Below are 13,731 nucleotides of genomic sequence, written 5' to 3' on the forward strand. Positions count from 1 at the left end.
GGGCTCTGTTTTTACTAATTTACCATATTGCTAGCTTTATATTATTAGACAACATTTTGTAGCCATTTAGTACATTGCATAACTGTTCCCTCCCTCCATATCAGCTGTTGATTGGTTTCTAAGCGGGCTTGTCAGCCATCACGACGGGGGTTACCGCTGTGCTAGCTAGCCTGAGTAATACCAGGCGCCGTTTTATAGCTATTCAGCTAGATTTTCTCTTTCTTCTATTTGGCTAATGTTGGATAGACAGCATGGATTTCAACGAATTGTTTAGTGAACGGACATTACAATTTTCTGACTTTCAGGAGTTTACGGTAAGTTGGCCTGTCAAGGCGAGTGACGCTAGCTGAGTTGGCTAGTTTAGGTAGTTAAATATGACAGCAAACGGGTTGATGTGAGTTTTAGACATATTTGGTAATAATCGCATTTTAAATATGTATACCAGGTTAAGCAACGTGTTGTATGCCTGTCTTATAATTTAACATCAAAACACGGCAAGGTTAACGCTTAACGTTACATACTGTACAGTAACGTTATTGTACTAGCTCACGCGGTAACGTAGCTAACCAGCCTGCTAACGTTAGCTACATGTGAATGTGGTTGTTATGGATTTAGGTGTGAAGTTGAAGCTAACGTTAACTGTTACCTTGTAAAATGGTAGCCAGCAAACACAATGGGATAACCGAATATAAGAGTTTGTGGGATAGCTAGCTAACTTATTCCAACCGTGTTGACATGACTTGCTTATGTAAAGTTAGCTAGCTAACGTTATTTCAGGTTCGTTTTTGTCAGGTAGGCCCTTCGCTCAATGATGTACTCTGATCTGCCTTCACAGTTTCTTCCTGGACATCAGAAACTGTCTGAGAGAGTGCGGAAACGATTGTACTATGGCCTGGACCAAGACGGCGCTCTAGATAACCTTTCCTGTCCTGTCACAGGTTAGCTATTCTGTCTGTTAGGTTGTGTCCTGTCCATGTGTGACTGTTGATTATTATGTTGTGAATTTGAATGATTGATTCATATGTTCTGAATATGATTTCTAGATATTGCTGTGGAACTCCTTCAGAAATCTGCCCCTAGCCCAATTCGAAAACTGCACAAGAAATATGCTGCTCATGTCGCGAGGTATGTTGTCAGTGAATGTTGACACTTGTTATCCTTTCTGGGCATGTAATGGTCTTCATAACTTAATATAGTTGGTCTGATTTTCAGGGAGGCGTGCATCTCTCCATGTGCCATGATGCTGGCCCTGGTCTACATCGAAAGGCTACGACACAGGAACCCCGAATACCTGCAAAAGATCTCCTCCTCTGACCTCTTCCTTATCTCCATGGTACGTGGGCCACAGGTTGGATGCATCTCAAATGGCACTCTATTCCCTTTGTAGTGTACTGCTTATGATCAGACCCAAGATCTGCATTTCACTGTTAGTCTGCACCTGTTGTTTACGAAGTATGTGACAATATTTTATTTGATTGATTGATTGGAATCGGGTGCCATTTGGGACTCACAGGTTGTCTCGCCAGAATTAGGCAAGGGCTAATTAGCCTATGTGATAAGCATTAGGCCGTCCGACCAGAATTATGCAATGGCCATGTGGGTGACTGAAAAGCACAGGTCTTCTTGACAGAATTAAGTCATAGCCATGTCGGTGAAACACTAGTCGTCTCGCCAGAATTAAGCCACGGCTATGCATGTGATGGGCACAGAACAGCTTGTTATGAAAATGGGCTTCTATAATTACTGGGCATGTAGGGCCCAGACCCATATACTACACCTAATTCTTGTTCAATTTAGAATTTCCCGCAGCCACCCGCAATGTGCTTTTTAGACCAGGAGTAGGCTTACGTGTGTGTCTGGGAAATGTTTTCAAATCAAATCACATTTTATTCGTCGTGAACTGTTTACAGCAGGTATAAAAGATGCAGCAAAATGCTGACGTGATAGCTTCTTCAACAATGCAGTACATCAGTAGTCAAGTCAAAAATAACAAGTAATAAGATGGAATCTCCTGTGTAGTATGTGTGAGGAGAAAGATGCAAACACATCTAGCTTTCTATGACATGGACTGATCTTAACCTCCTAATCCTGTGTCGCCTTTCCTCCAGATGGTTGCCAGCAAATATTTGTACGACGAAGGGGAGGACGAGGAGGTGTTCAATGACGAGTGGGGGGCTGCTGGGAAACTGGACGTCCAGACTGTCAACACCCTGGAGATGAATTTCCTCGATGCTATTGTAAGTTATACATAGTATTACATACTATACACACACAGGCTCAGAAACGTGTGGTCCCACTCAGAGCCATATATTTAGTAGTGGTGCGTGGGTCAACCGTTAGTTCAGCCGTACCCGCCCGCAATGAAAATCTGAGGACCGACCCTAACCAGCTAATATAGAAAATGCGCTGTAGGCTACAGTCAGAGACGGCAGAATGATTTTTTTTGACAGAAGATGCAGGATTTGTTTTTGCCTGATTTAGATATGTTTCTGCTTATAATTTCGGACATTTTGGTAGGCTTTTTTAGTCAACTTGTCTATAACTAGATACATGCAGCTTCTCTTCTGTCATTATGTTTCCTTAGAAGACTAAATAAACCCTTGCTCACCAAAATATCATAAATCGATAGAATGAATGCTTCAATCTAGTTGACATTGGTCAAATTTTCTGTCGTCTCTTGCTTCTTTCACGGAGCAAAGACGTTCCTGAACCGGGAGAAAATGCAATAACAAAAACAAATAAATATTTTCTGTGTAAATTTCCAAAGGGCATCAGTTGGACTGGTTGTAAGGAAATAGGAATCTGTGTAAACGACCCAACGGGTTTCTGAAAATATTTCAGTTGGGCTTGGATGCATATTTTATGTGGTTGAAATACTATCAGCTTTTATGATGCTGATTTAAGATAGCACCTCTACAGACGGTATCTAACTGCGCATTCGCTTTCTCTCAAGATGCTGAAAGAAAGAAATCATATTTCTCCACTCCTGTTTGAGTCAAAATGTTTCCTACATTTGGTGTATAATTTTACTGCAATAAATGCTCAATTCTGCAGGAGTTAATATTAAGGCTTTGTGAGAGGTTATAGACCTAAAGTCAGTGTCCTGATTTCAGTATCCATTTAACCCATCAGAATAGTAGGCTACAGTTCCCTTGAAGTGTCATATGCCTATTTAAAGTATAGCGCCTCACAATCATCACTCATAACATAGCCGACACTGCTATTATCCTCTTTTACCACTTCACCAAATCTTTCCCAAACATTACTTTTCTTCTTTATTTTCAACTCTCCATTTCGTAGCTTTTCTCTTATTGTCCTTTTTGCTTCAGTGGATTGCCATTACCTTTTTCTGTCCGGCCCCTTCCCAAAAGCATTTCACGATTGGGGTGTAGGCTATTTATTTGGCGTGTGAATCTGAAAAATGTCAAGAACTTTGAAAGTTTCTTCAAGTGCAGTCGCAAAAACCATCAAGCGCTATGATGAAACTGGCTCTCATGAGGACCGCCACAGGAAAGGAAGATACAGATGAGTTCATTAGAGTTACCAGCCTCAGAAATTGCAACCCAAATAAATGCTTCACAGAGTTCCCAAGTAAGACATCTCAACATCATCTGTTCAGAGGAGACTGTGTGAATCAGGCCTTCATGGTCGAGTTGCTGCAAAGAAACCACTACTAAAGGACACCAATAAGAAGATGAGACTTGCTTGGGCCAAGAAACATGAGCAATGAACATTAGACTGGTGGAAATCTGTCCTTTGGTCTGGTGAGTCCAAATTTGAGATTTTTTGTTAATCCGACATCCGTGTCTTTGTGAGAAGCAGTGTAGGTGAACGGATGATCTCTGCATGTGTGATTCCCACCGTGATGCATGGAGGAGGTGTGATGGTGTGGGGGTGCTTTGCTGGTGACACTGTCAATGATTCATTTAGAATTCAAGGCACACTTAACCAGCATGGCTACTACAGCATTCTGCAGCGATATGCCATCCCATCTGGTTTGCGCTTAGTGGGACTATTCACAGGACAATGACCCAAAACACACCTCCGGGCGATGTAAGGGCTATTTGACCAAGAAGGAGAGTGATGGAGTGCTGTATCAGATGACCTGGCCTCCATAATCCCCCAACCTCAACCAAATTGAGATGGTTTCGGATGAGTTGGACCACAGAGTGAAGGAAAAGCAGCCAACAAGTACTCAGCAAAAAGTATGTGTGAACTCCTTCAAGACTGTTGGAAAAGCATTCCTCATGAAGCTGGTTGAGAGAATGCCAAGAGTGTGCAAAGCTGTCATCAAGGCGAAGGGTGGCTACTTTGAAGATCTCAAATATAAAATATATTTTGATTTAACACTTTTTTGGTTTCTACATGATTCCATATGTATTGTTTTGATATCTTCACTATTCTACAATGTCGAAAATGGTACAAATAAAGAAAAAAAACTCAACTATTGAATGGTACTGTATATTCCATGATACCTTTGAAAAAAAACATGCAGGGCTTGACATTAACTTGTTTATCCACTTGTCCTTCAGACAAGGATGTGACTGAAAATATTGTTTGACGCAAGAAACCTCTTTGCAAAATAAAATACGTAATTATTCCCATACCATTATTACAGAGAATCAGACAAATTATACTACCCTCTGCTATTGGCTACTTAGTTTATTCAAGCCGGTCTCAATATACAACAATGTCCCTTTAAGACAAATGAAATGCTCTTTACCCGACACGTTTTGTGCTCTTGTAGGGAGCAATCAGTCCCCCATTGCTGACTAGAAATTGTCAATAACTGGGCTACCAAAGGATATGAACAAATGTGCACACGTCGCAACATGTAGCTCTTGCTTTGATCTCAAAACAAGCGCATCTACTAACGACCGCTCATGCTGTAAACACTGTCCAGTTCAAAGTAAATTGCACCAATCTATGACAATGGTCTATTTGCATATAGACCTACTGAAGCTCTGATTGGTCATGGAGCACCGGTCTGTGTAGAGTATGGCCTGAGTCATGCCTGTCAATGCAATAGTATCCTACTCTGATGCTTTCTGTCTACAACAAAATCTCATGCATAGATCGTTTTGCATACTAAGTGTTGCGAAGTTAGTTTCGGTTTGTTGCATTGAAAGTGGCTAATTCTGAGTTGATTCGATCACAATTCCCACAGTAAAGGGAAACGTTAATAGTGTTAACTAACGGGTAAAACTCTAGAAAGTTGATTAAATTAATTCTCGTGCTTCTCTGTGCAGGCTGGTATTTATTCTACTTGACAATCCCGGGGGAACTGCAGCTTAGAGGGAACATTGCTAGCACCCACCCGTCATCCACACAATATTTCATGGCCCTAAACCCACCCGCCTGCGGTTATAACCACGGGGACTGCAGGTTGTGTCAACCCGCGCATCACTAATATTTAAATCCCATTGTACTGTATTTGTATGGCCATATAATATGCAATCTGACAGCTGCTCTCACTTCTGTGTTTTAGGAGTGGAGCCTCTTCACTGAGCCTGAGGACTACTTTGGCATACTGAATCAAGTAGAAACCAGGTTTGTGATTCTTGTCATTCACGTAGATCGTTTTTCGTGCTAGTGCAGGTTTCCCCATTGGTGATTATTTAGTCCAAAAAGAAACAGCTTTTTTTAAATTTTTCCAATGTATTGTTGGACATAAAGTAATGTAAAAACCCCAGCAAATCATTTCCAAGTGGTTTTAATTCTGGAACTCTGTTCCAAAGTATTCCTATGCATAATAGAGAGAGACAGTATACAAATCTATGGAAGATTTGAAATTATATTTTTAGTCAAATATCTGTTTGGGCTTCTTGTAGTCAATTTGCAGTCTACAAAATATTTGTAATTATGTTCCGACCCCGTAACCATCCGCTCAAGAAAAAATCAGTGTGTGTGTGTGTTACTCCTAATGCATTAGAAACACAAGAAGCTATGAAGGGTTCGGAATGTCATAGAGACTTCTATTTTTGTAAGCCCCATGACTTTTCAGGGAATAACTAAATTAGTAGTGTCAAGTTATTGTGGTAATTTGGCTGGTAGATCTGATACAGAGCTGCTAGTTCAAACAAGGGTTGGTCGTGTGTGTCACATGAGCGTAGTAACATGAGCGTAGCCAGACTCTGTTCTAGGTCCATCTCTCTCTCTCTGTTTGCATTGAGTGTGGACTATGTGTGTGTATTAACTCTGGCCTGTTGTGACTCCAGTATTGCAGAGAGCCAGGGGATGAAGCGAGGCTGGTTCACCTACACTGACCTCTGTGTGCTGCTGGAGCAGGCGGCGTGGCGACAAGCACTGACGGCCATCTACCTGCACTTTGCCAAGGTGAGGAGGGGCCAGTGGTCACCCCAGTGCACTGAAGGACTGAGTTGTGGGTAATCCTCAGTATGGGCACACCGTAGCAGAACATTTTGAAATAGACAATAGCATTTCTTATTTGACATGTTCAGGTAGTATGTTTTCTCCTGTTTTGTGCCGAATGGACACAACGCTAGTCTCAAACACCCCTGAAATGAACATGTCAATGTCATGGAAATTCTTACACAGGGACACTCGAAGTCAATCTTAAATGAATCATTGTTTATTGTCAGCGTGCTGGAGAGGTTTCAAACAAACTCAATGCACCATAGTGAACGTCTGTTAGGAGCTCTGCTATGGCAATCCTAGCAGTTGTCTTGTATACGGCTATACACAGACAAGCTATATTTGCATGGTTTAGCATAATTCATTCATCATTACCGTTTTGTTTAATTTATGTGACCGGTCAATATTGGGTCATACATGTGACAGACCAATACCACACGAGGCTTCTTCTCTCTAAGCTGGGACCTTGAATCTGAAATATCTTTCTTTCTCATAAGGTCTGGGCGTACTGCCAAATTGTAGATACTGATAAGTGAGGATTTGTTAAATCAGTCACTTACATGAACACAGAAATTGGTTATTAGAACAGCACATGAATAGAACACAGAAATGAGTTATAAGAAAAGCACAAGTATAACATTTCCATCACATCAATTTCTGAAAACTGCTCATTGCAGAAACCCACATAAACTATGTGTTGATTGAAAGAAGCAACACTTTTGAAAATAGTTAGTTTGGGAGGAAAGGAAAAACATACTTTTAGAAATCCACTAAATCCACATCCTCACCTCTCTCTAGGTGACCTGCATGCTGGGGCTGGTATATCTGACCAGTGTCGCAGGCCTTATCGCCACCAGCCTCCCCAGGAGCAGCCAGCCCCTGGCCCCAGTCAGCCAAGTCCACCTGCCTAGCTCCAGCCTCTCTCCACCACCACCACTAGGCCTGCTCCCAGTCCCAGAGACCCCAAGTCCAGCATCCGACCTCCCTCGCTGCTGCGTCTTGGGCAACGACAGTCACAACCGCCGGCCTGGCACTCTCCACACCCACAACGACCACAACCACGGCTCGCCAACCACCTCCCAGACCTCTATACTGTGTCTATGGGGCTCTCTCCTCACTTCCCTAAGCCACACTGACCCACACCCCCAGCCTGACACTGAACCAGCCTTGTCCGCCTCCTCTCTGCACTACCCCGGCTGCCCAGTTACAGTGGGGAGCCTCCCTCCTGGCTCCATCCAGTGTGGCCCATCGAACACCTCTGCTCCACTACTTGAGCCTGGAACCCCTGGTCACCCCGCAGCACTGTGGCTGGCCCCTGCCCCCCTCCTCTACGGAGCCATCCCGATGCTCCTGGACTCCCGTCTGACTGGCATGGCAACCCTCCGTGTCGGACCCTGCTGCCCACAGTTCATGCTGCCCATCGAGAAAGCCCAATCTCTCCTCATGCCCAGCTAGACACAGACGGACAAAACAAGCCACTATCGTAACCCTGCAATGACTGACGCCAGACTCCGAATTAAACCAGCTGATTTTTCAGAATGCGTCCGTTGCAGTGAAAGGATTGATTTTGTATGTGCTTTTTTGGTTGTTGCATATACTATCTAAATTTGCGATAAGGCCCCCTAAAGGTGAGTAGCGCATTTTGTACAGTGGTTTGCCAGCTGAATTGGTGTAAATAAGTGAGATGAACTCATAACAGCGTGAGATCTGAGTTCTGTGCTCAGACCCTCGTATCTTTTCTAACGTATATTTTTCAAATCGCTTTACAATGGGTGTTTCCAAAGTTAAGGAGGTGTTTGAGGTCTAGAAGGTGTGTACATGGCAAACTAATCTTTCGTGTTTGGTTTAAAAAGACACAAATATGTTTAAGCATGGCTACCATACCCACACAGCGTTTGCTACTACCTAGTCTTTGGCCTGGGTACCATATTTGTTTGTGTCATCATTCCACTCACACTCCATGTTTGGCATGACAAAGTGGCATGATGGAAGAAACAGACTGGTACCCAGGCTACCTACTCTTTACCTGTGTTTGAAAATGGGGGCTTGTGGGAGTTGGGCTAAGTCAAGTTTTCAGTTGGAAGAGTTAAGTTTTTTGATGCGACATCATAGCTATTTGAGAATGTGTTGAGAAAGTAAGTTGTCTCCACAAAAGCAAGGCTGCTTTCTAAGTCGGTGCTGTACTGTAGCGCTTTAAGAAGGGAGTCAATTTAGCCTGGTCCCAGATCTGTTTGTGCTCTTGCCTACTCTATTGCTGTCCTTGTCAAGCCGAACATTGCATGACAATGAGTGAGAAGGAGTTGGATTGATGGCACAAACAGACTTGCACTCAAGCTAGAGACAACTAGCTAGCCTACATTTGATTTGCCATGGAGTTTTTGGGTCATTATTCTTTCATTTACTGCAGTTGTTATTTTAAAAATGTCAACATATTTTTGCACAGATGGCTACTGGTCCCTGCACTGAACAATAGTAGAGATTTAATGCTTTTTTTATTCCAGTGAAAAAACAGTAAACATTCAATTCATATCTCGGTTTGGCTGCCCCTCAAGTCGTGTTCATTAGGGCACATCATAGCGAAATGCTTTACACCACTTTGCAACAGTAAACGAAAATAAAGTTTCTTATTGGACAAGTTCAGAGAGTCGCCCCCCCCCCCCCCCCCCCCATTTGTTTAATTTCATGCCTACTGAACATGAGCCTGAACTCGGATAGCACTGGTGGACAGATGGAACTCTGACTAACTATTTATTTTACCATGATAGAATGCAGTGGCTATCTCTAATTTCATGTTTGTACAACAGAATGCCACGCAACTGAAATAGGTCATAACCAGTTTACTGTTTGATGTTTTCTAAATAAGAGTTTTGAATATGATTGAATAATGTATCTAATGAATGCGATTTTCATCCAATTACTCTTTTCATGGAAATATAGCATTCTCATATGGATGTGTTGTATAGTGCAAAACATCACCTTTTTTTTTTTAAGTAGAAATGTCTGTTTTTTTAATTTATGCAATTAATTAGTATCCCTCTTTAACATACCCATTGTTGGGGAGACCTGACAACATTAAAAGCCACTCAATCACTCGAATACCATTTGTCTTCTCCACCCGCTCAAAATTGGAAAATGTCTTCTTTCTCCATAGAATTACTTGAATGGGGATGTAAATTCTAGTAATACTATTTCTATGTCTCTCATCCCTGAAAAACAGTTGGCTCTTCTCATATTTTTCTGCTCAAGATAGGTTCTTGCTAGGGAATTTGATATTTGTACATTTGACTTGGTTTAACATTGACACGTTTCTTACAAAGCCAGGAGGCACTGTGGTCCCTAGGACATGAACTCATGACGTTTGGCTTTTGTTGAATTGCTGAAAGCATCTAAATAAAACATTTTTCAAATCAGACTTAGATTTTTAAGCACAATATCCTTACATTTTGTAAACAATGTGTAGAAGTCTGTAAAAAAATAAAAATAAAATGCTTGACCCTTAACCAAACTTTTTTCATTTGTCATTTATGCCTGTATTGCTGTTCACATGATCCACTGACATACAGTATGTAATGTGAGTTGTCAACATTGAGCTATTAATCTCACTATCTGGGCACGCACACACATCCTAGAAAGCAATATGCCATTTGAGCTGACATCTAAGAACTGCAGTCACACACACTGATGATCTACATGTGTGGTGTCAAGCAAGCCGACATTAACCTGGTCACAGATTTGTTTGGGCTGTCTTGCCAATTCACATGGTCTTTGTCAAGACGACACAAACATCTGGGACCAGGCTAAGGCACTGTCACCTAAGCCACCATCTTTGGAATCTCAATTGAATTTCTTAAATTCCTCATCTTTGTCTCCTCAAAATACAATGGAGCAGAATATATGGGGTTCCTGCTCTGTGGGCCGTATTCACAAAGCGTCTCAGTGTAGGACCGCTAATCAAGGATCAGGTTACCTCTAATTGTCATCTAAAGCTAAGCGAAGGACCCTGGGACTAAACCTCCCTCTGCAACTGGATCCTGTACTTCCTGACGGGCTGCCCTCGGGTGGTAAGGGTAGGTAACAACATCCTCCACGCTGATCCCCAACACGGGGGCCCCTCGGGTGCATCCTCAGTCCCCTCCTGTACTCCCTGTTCACTCAACTGCATGGCCAGGCACGACTCCAACACCATCATCAAGTTTGTCGATGACACAACAGGGGTAGGCCTGATCACCGACAACGATGGAGGAGCCTATAGGGAGGAGGTCAGAGACATTGCCGTGTGGTGCCAGGATAACAACCTCTCCCTCAACATGATCAAGACAAAGGAGGTGATTGTGGACTACAGGAAAAGGATGACCGAGCACGCACCATTCTCATCGACGGGGCTGCAGTGGAGCCGGTTGAGCGCTTCAAGTTCCTTGGTGTCCACATCACCAACAAACTATCATAGTCCAAACACACTAAGACAGTTGTAAAGGGGGCACGACAAAGTCTATTCCCCCTTAGGAGACTGAAAAGATTTGGCATGGGTCCTCAGATCCTCAAATGATTCTACTGCTGCACCATCGAGAGCATCTTGACTGGTTGCATCACTGCCTGGTATGGCAACTGCTCGGCCTCCGACCGCAATGCACTACAGAGAGTAGTGCGTACAGTCCAGTACATCACTGGGGCCAAGCTTCCTGTCATCCAGGACCTCTATACCAGGCGGTGTCGGAGGAAGGCCCTGAAAATTGTCAATGACTCCAGCACCCTAGTCATAGACTGTTCTCTCTGCTACCACACGGCAAGCGGTACCGGAGTGCCAAGTCTAGGTCCAAAAGGCTTCTTAACAGCTTCTACCCCCACACCATAAGACTCCTGAACAGCTAATCAAAGGGCTACGCAGACCCCTCTTTTACACTGCTGCAGCTGTTTATTATCTATGCATAGTCACTTTAACTCAACCTACATGTACATAAACTCAGCAAAAAAAGAAACAGCCCTTTTTCAGGACCCTGTCTTTCAAAGATAATTCGTAAAAATCCAAATAATTTCACAGATCTTCATTGTAAAGGGTATAAATACTGTTTCCCATGCTTGTTCAATGAACCATAAACAATCAATGAACATGCACCTGTGGAACGGTCGTTAAGACACTAACAGCTTACAGACGGTAGGCAATTAAGGTCACAGTTATGAAAACGTAGGACACTAAAGAGGCCTTTCTACTGACTCTGAAAAACACCAAAAGAAAGATGCCCAGGGTCCCTGCTCATCTGTGTGAACGTGCCTCAGGCATGCTGCAAGGAGGCATGAGGACTGCAGATGTGACCAGGGCAATAAATTGCAACGTCCATACTGTGAGACACCTAAGACAGTGCTACAGGGAGACAGGATGGACAGCTGATCGTCCTCGCAGTGGCAGACCACATGTAACAACACCTGCACAGGATCGGTACATCCGAACATCACACCTGCGGGACAGGTACAGGATGGCAACAACAACTGCCCGAGTTACACCAGGAACGCACAATCCCTCCATCGGTGCTCAGACTGTCCGCAATAGGCTGAGAGAGGCTGGACTGAGGGCTTGCAGGCATGTTATAAGGCAGGTCCTCATCAGACATCACCGGCAACAACGTCGCCTATGGACACAAACCCACCGTCGCTGGACCAGACAGGACTGGCAAAAAGTGCTCTTCACTGACGAGTCGCGGTTTTGTCTCACCAGGGGTGATGGTCGGATTCACGTTTATCGTCGAAAGAATGAGCGTTACACCGAGGACTGTACTCTGGAGCGGGATCGATTTAGAGGTGGTGGGTCCGTCATGGTCTGGGGCGGTGTGTCACAGCATCATCGGACTGAGCTTGTTGTCATTGCAGGCAATCTCAAAGCTGTGCATTACAGGGAAGACATCCTCCTCCCTCATGTGGTACCATTCCTGCAGGCTCATCCTGACATGACCCTCCAGCATGACAATGCCTCCAGCCATACTGCTCGTTCTGTGCGTGATTTCCTGCAAGACAGGAATGTCAGTGTTCTGCCATGGCCAGCGAAGAGCCCGGATCTCAATCCCATTGAGCACGTCTGGGACCTGTTGGATCAAAGGGTGAGGGCTAGGGCCATTCTCCCCAGAAATGTCCGGGAACTTGCAGGTGCCTTGATGGAAGAGTGGGGTAACATCTCACAGCAAGAACTGGCAAATCTGGTGCAGTCCATGAGGAGGAGATGCACTGCAGTACATAATGCAGCTGGTGGCCACACCAGATACTGACTGTTACTTTATTATTATTCAATTTCTGTTAGTCACATTTCTGTGGAACTTGTTCAGTTTATGTCTCAGTTGTTGAATCTTATGTTCATACAAATATTTACACATGTTAAGTTTGAAAATAAACGCAGGTGACAGTGAGAGGACGTTTCTTTTTTGGCTGAGTTTATTACCTCAATTACCTCGACTAACCGGTGCCCCCACACATTGACTATGTAACGGTACCCCCTGTATATGGCCTCGCTATTGTTATTTTACGGCTGCTGTTTAATTATTTGTTACTTCTATTTTTTACTTAACACTTGTTTTTCTTAACCTCTTATAGCATTGTTGGTTAAGGGCTTGTAAGTAAGCATTTCACTGTAAGGGCTTCAACTGTTGTGTTTGGCACATGTGACAAATACATTTTGATTTGATTTGATTTTAAAAGGTTTAACTTTATCCTAGATCAGCACTCCTACTCTGAGACTCTTTGTAAATATGAGCCCCAATCTTCTCCAATGTGTTTTGAGAAGGAGAGAGGATGTGAGGAATCAAGGAAACACAATTAAAATGCAATCTACCCAGCAACAACTCTGCACAACATAGTGTGCTTCACCTCATTTCCTGTTATTGCTGCTGTCCTCAAGCTCGTGCAAATAACAATGAACAACACAATGCCAATGGGAACAGGAAGCCATTACAGCTGAATCAAAACAGTCAACATAGTTACACCCATCACCAGAGTCATAGCAAGCCTTTCAAAACACTGCAGCACCTCTCTATTGCATTCAACTTCAGCACATATCCATATTACAACACAACACGTCCTTTTGACTGCTGTGCCTCGTGTAGTCCTCGTATGCCAAGTCTGCGTGAGCATTTCTGACACTGCGCTTCTGTGCAAAATATCAGATCAGTTACATTGCCAGGCAAAATGTTTTCACAACTCAGGAACCACATCAACAACATGATGTAATGCTCCTAAAATCCACACAGAAACGATGCAGAATATGTCAGAGAGGAATGTACCCACCCCTCTTCTGCCTGCGCCTCTCCCCTCACGCCAGACCCCGCCCCCATCCCCTTGGCCCTCTGCATACCACTTGAGACTCCTGCTCCTAAT

General features: G+C 43.5%; 1 protein-coding gene across 1 annotated transcript; it reads left to right on the plus strand.

Moving 5' to 3' along the window:
- Positions 1 to 105: 105 nt before the first annotated feature.
- On the plus strand, positions 106 to 9,880 carry LOC115195932 (protein CNPPD1-like). Its single transcript, XM_029756289.1, has 8 exons — positions 106 to 314; positions 836 to 938; positions 1,044 to 1,125; positions 1,213 to 1,333; positions 2,109 to 2,237; positions 5,489 to 5,550; positions 6,219 to 6,336; positions 7,174 to 9,880. The coding sequence occupies exons 1-8, from the start codon at positions 252 to 254 to the stop codon at positions 7,828 to 7,830; spliced, it is 1,335 nt and encodes a 444-aa protein (XP_029612149.1). The 5' UTR covers positions 106 to 251; the 3' UTR covers positions 7,831 to 9,880.
- The last annotated feature ends 3,851 nt before the right edge of the window (positions 9,881 to 13,731 follow it).

Source organism: Salmo trutta, chromosome 6 (genome assembly GCF_901001165.1).
Source record: "Salmo trutta chromosome 6, fSalTru1.1, whole genome shotgun sequence".
Taxonomy (NCBI): domain Eukaryota; kingdom Metazoa; phylum Chordata; class Actinopteri; order Salmoniformes; family Salmonidae; genus Salmo; species Salmo trutta.

What these genes read in the sequence shown, in the direction of transcription:
- LOC115195932 (XM_029756289.1), top strand. Translation starts at nt 252, where the DNA reads ATGGATTTCAACGAATTGTTTAGTGAACGGACATTACAATTTTCTGAC. An exon ending in CCTTTCCTGTCCTGTCACAG is followed by an intron (nt 939 to 1,043) that starts GTTAGCTATTCT and finishes TATGATTTCTAG; the next exon opens with ATATTGCTGTGGAACTCCTT. An exon ending in TCTACCTGCACTTTGCCAAG is followed by an intron (nt 6,337 to 7,173) that starts GTGAGGAGGGGC and finishes ACCTCTCTCTAG; the next exon opens with GTGACCTGCATGCTGGGGCT.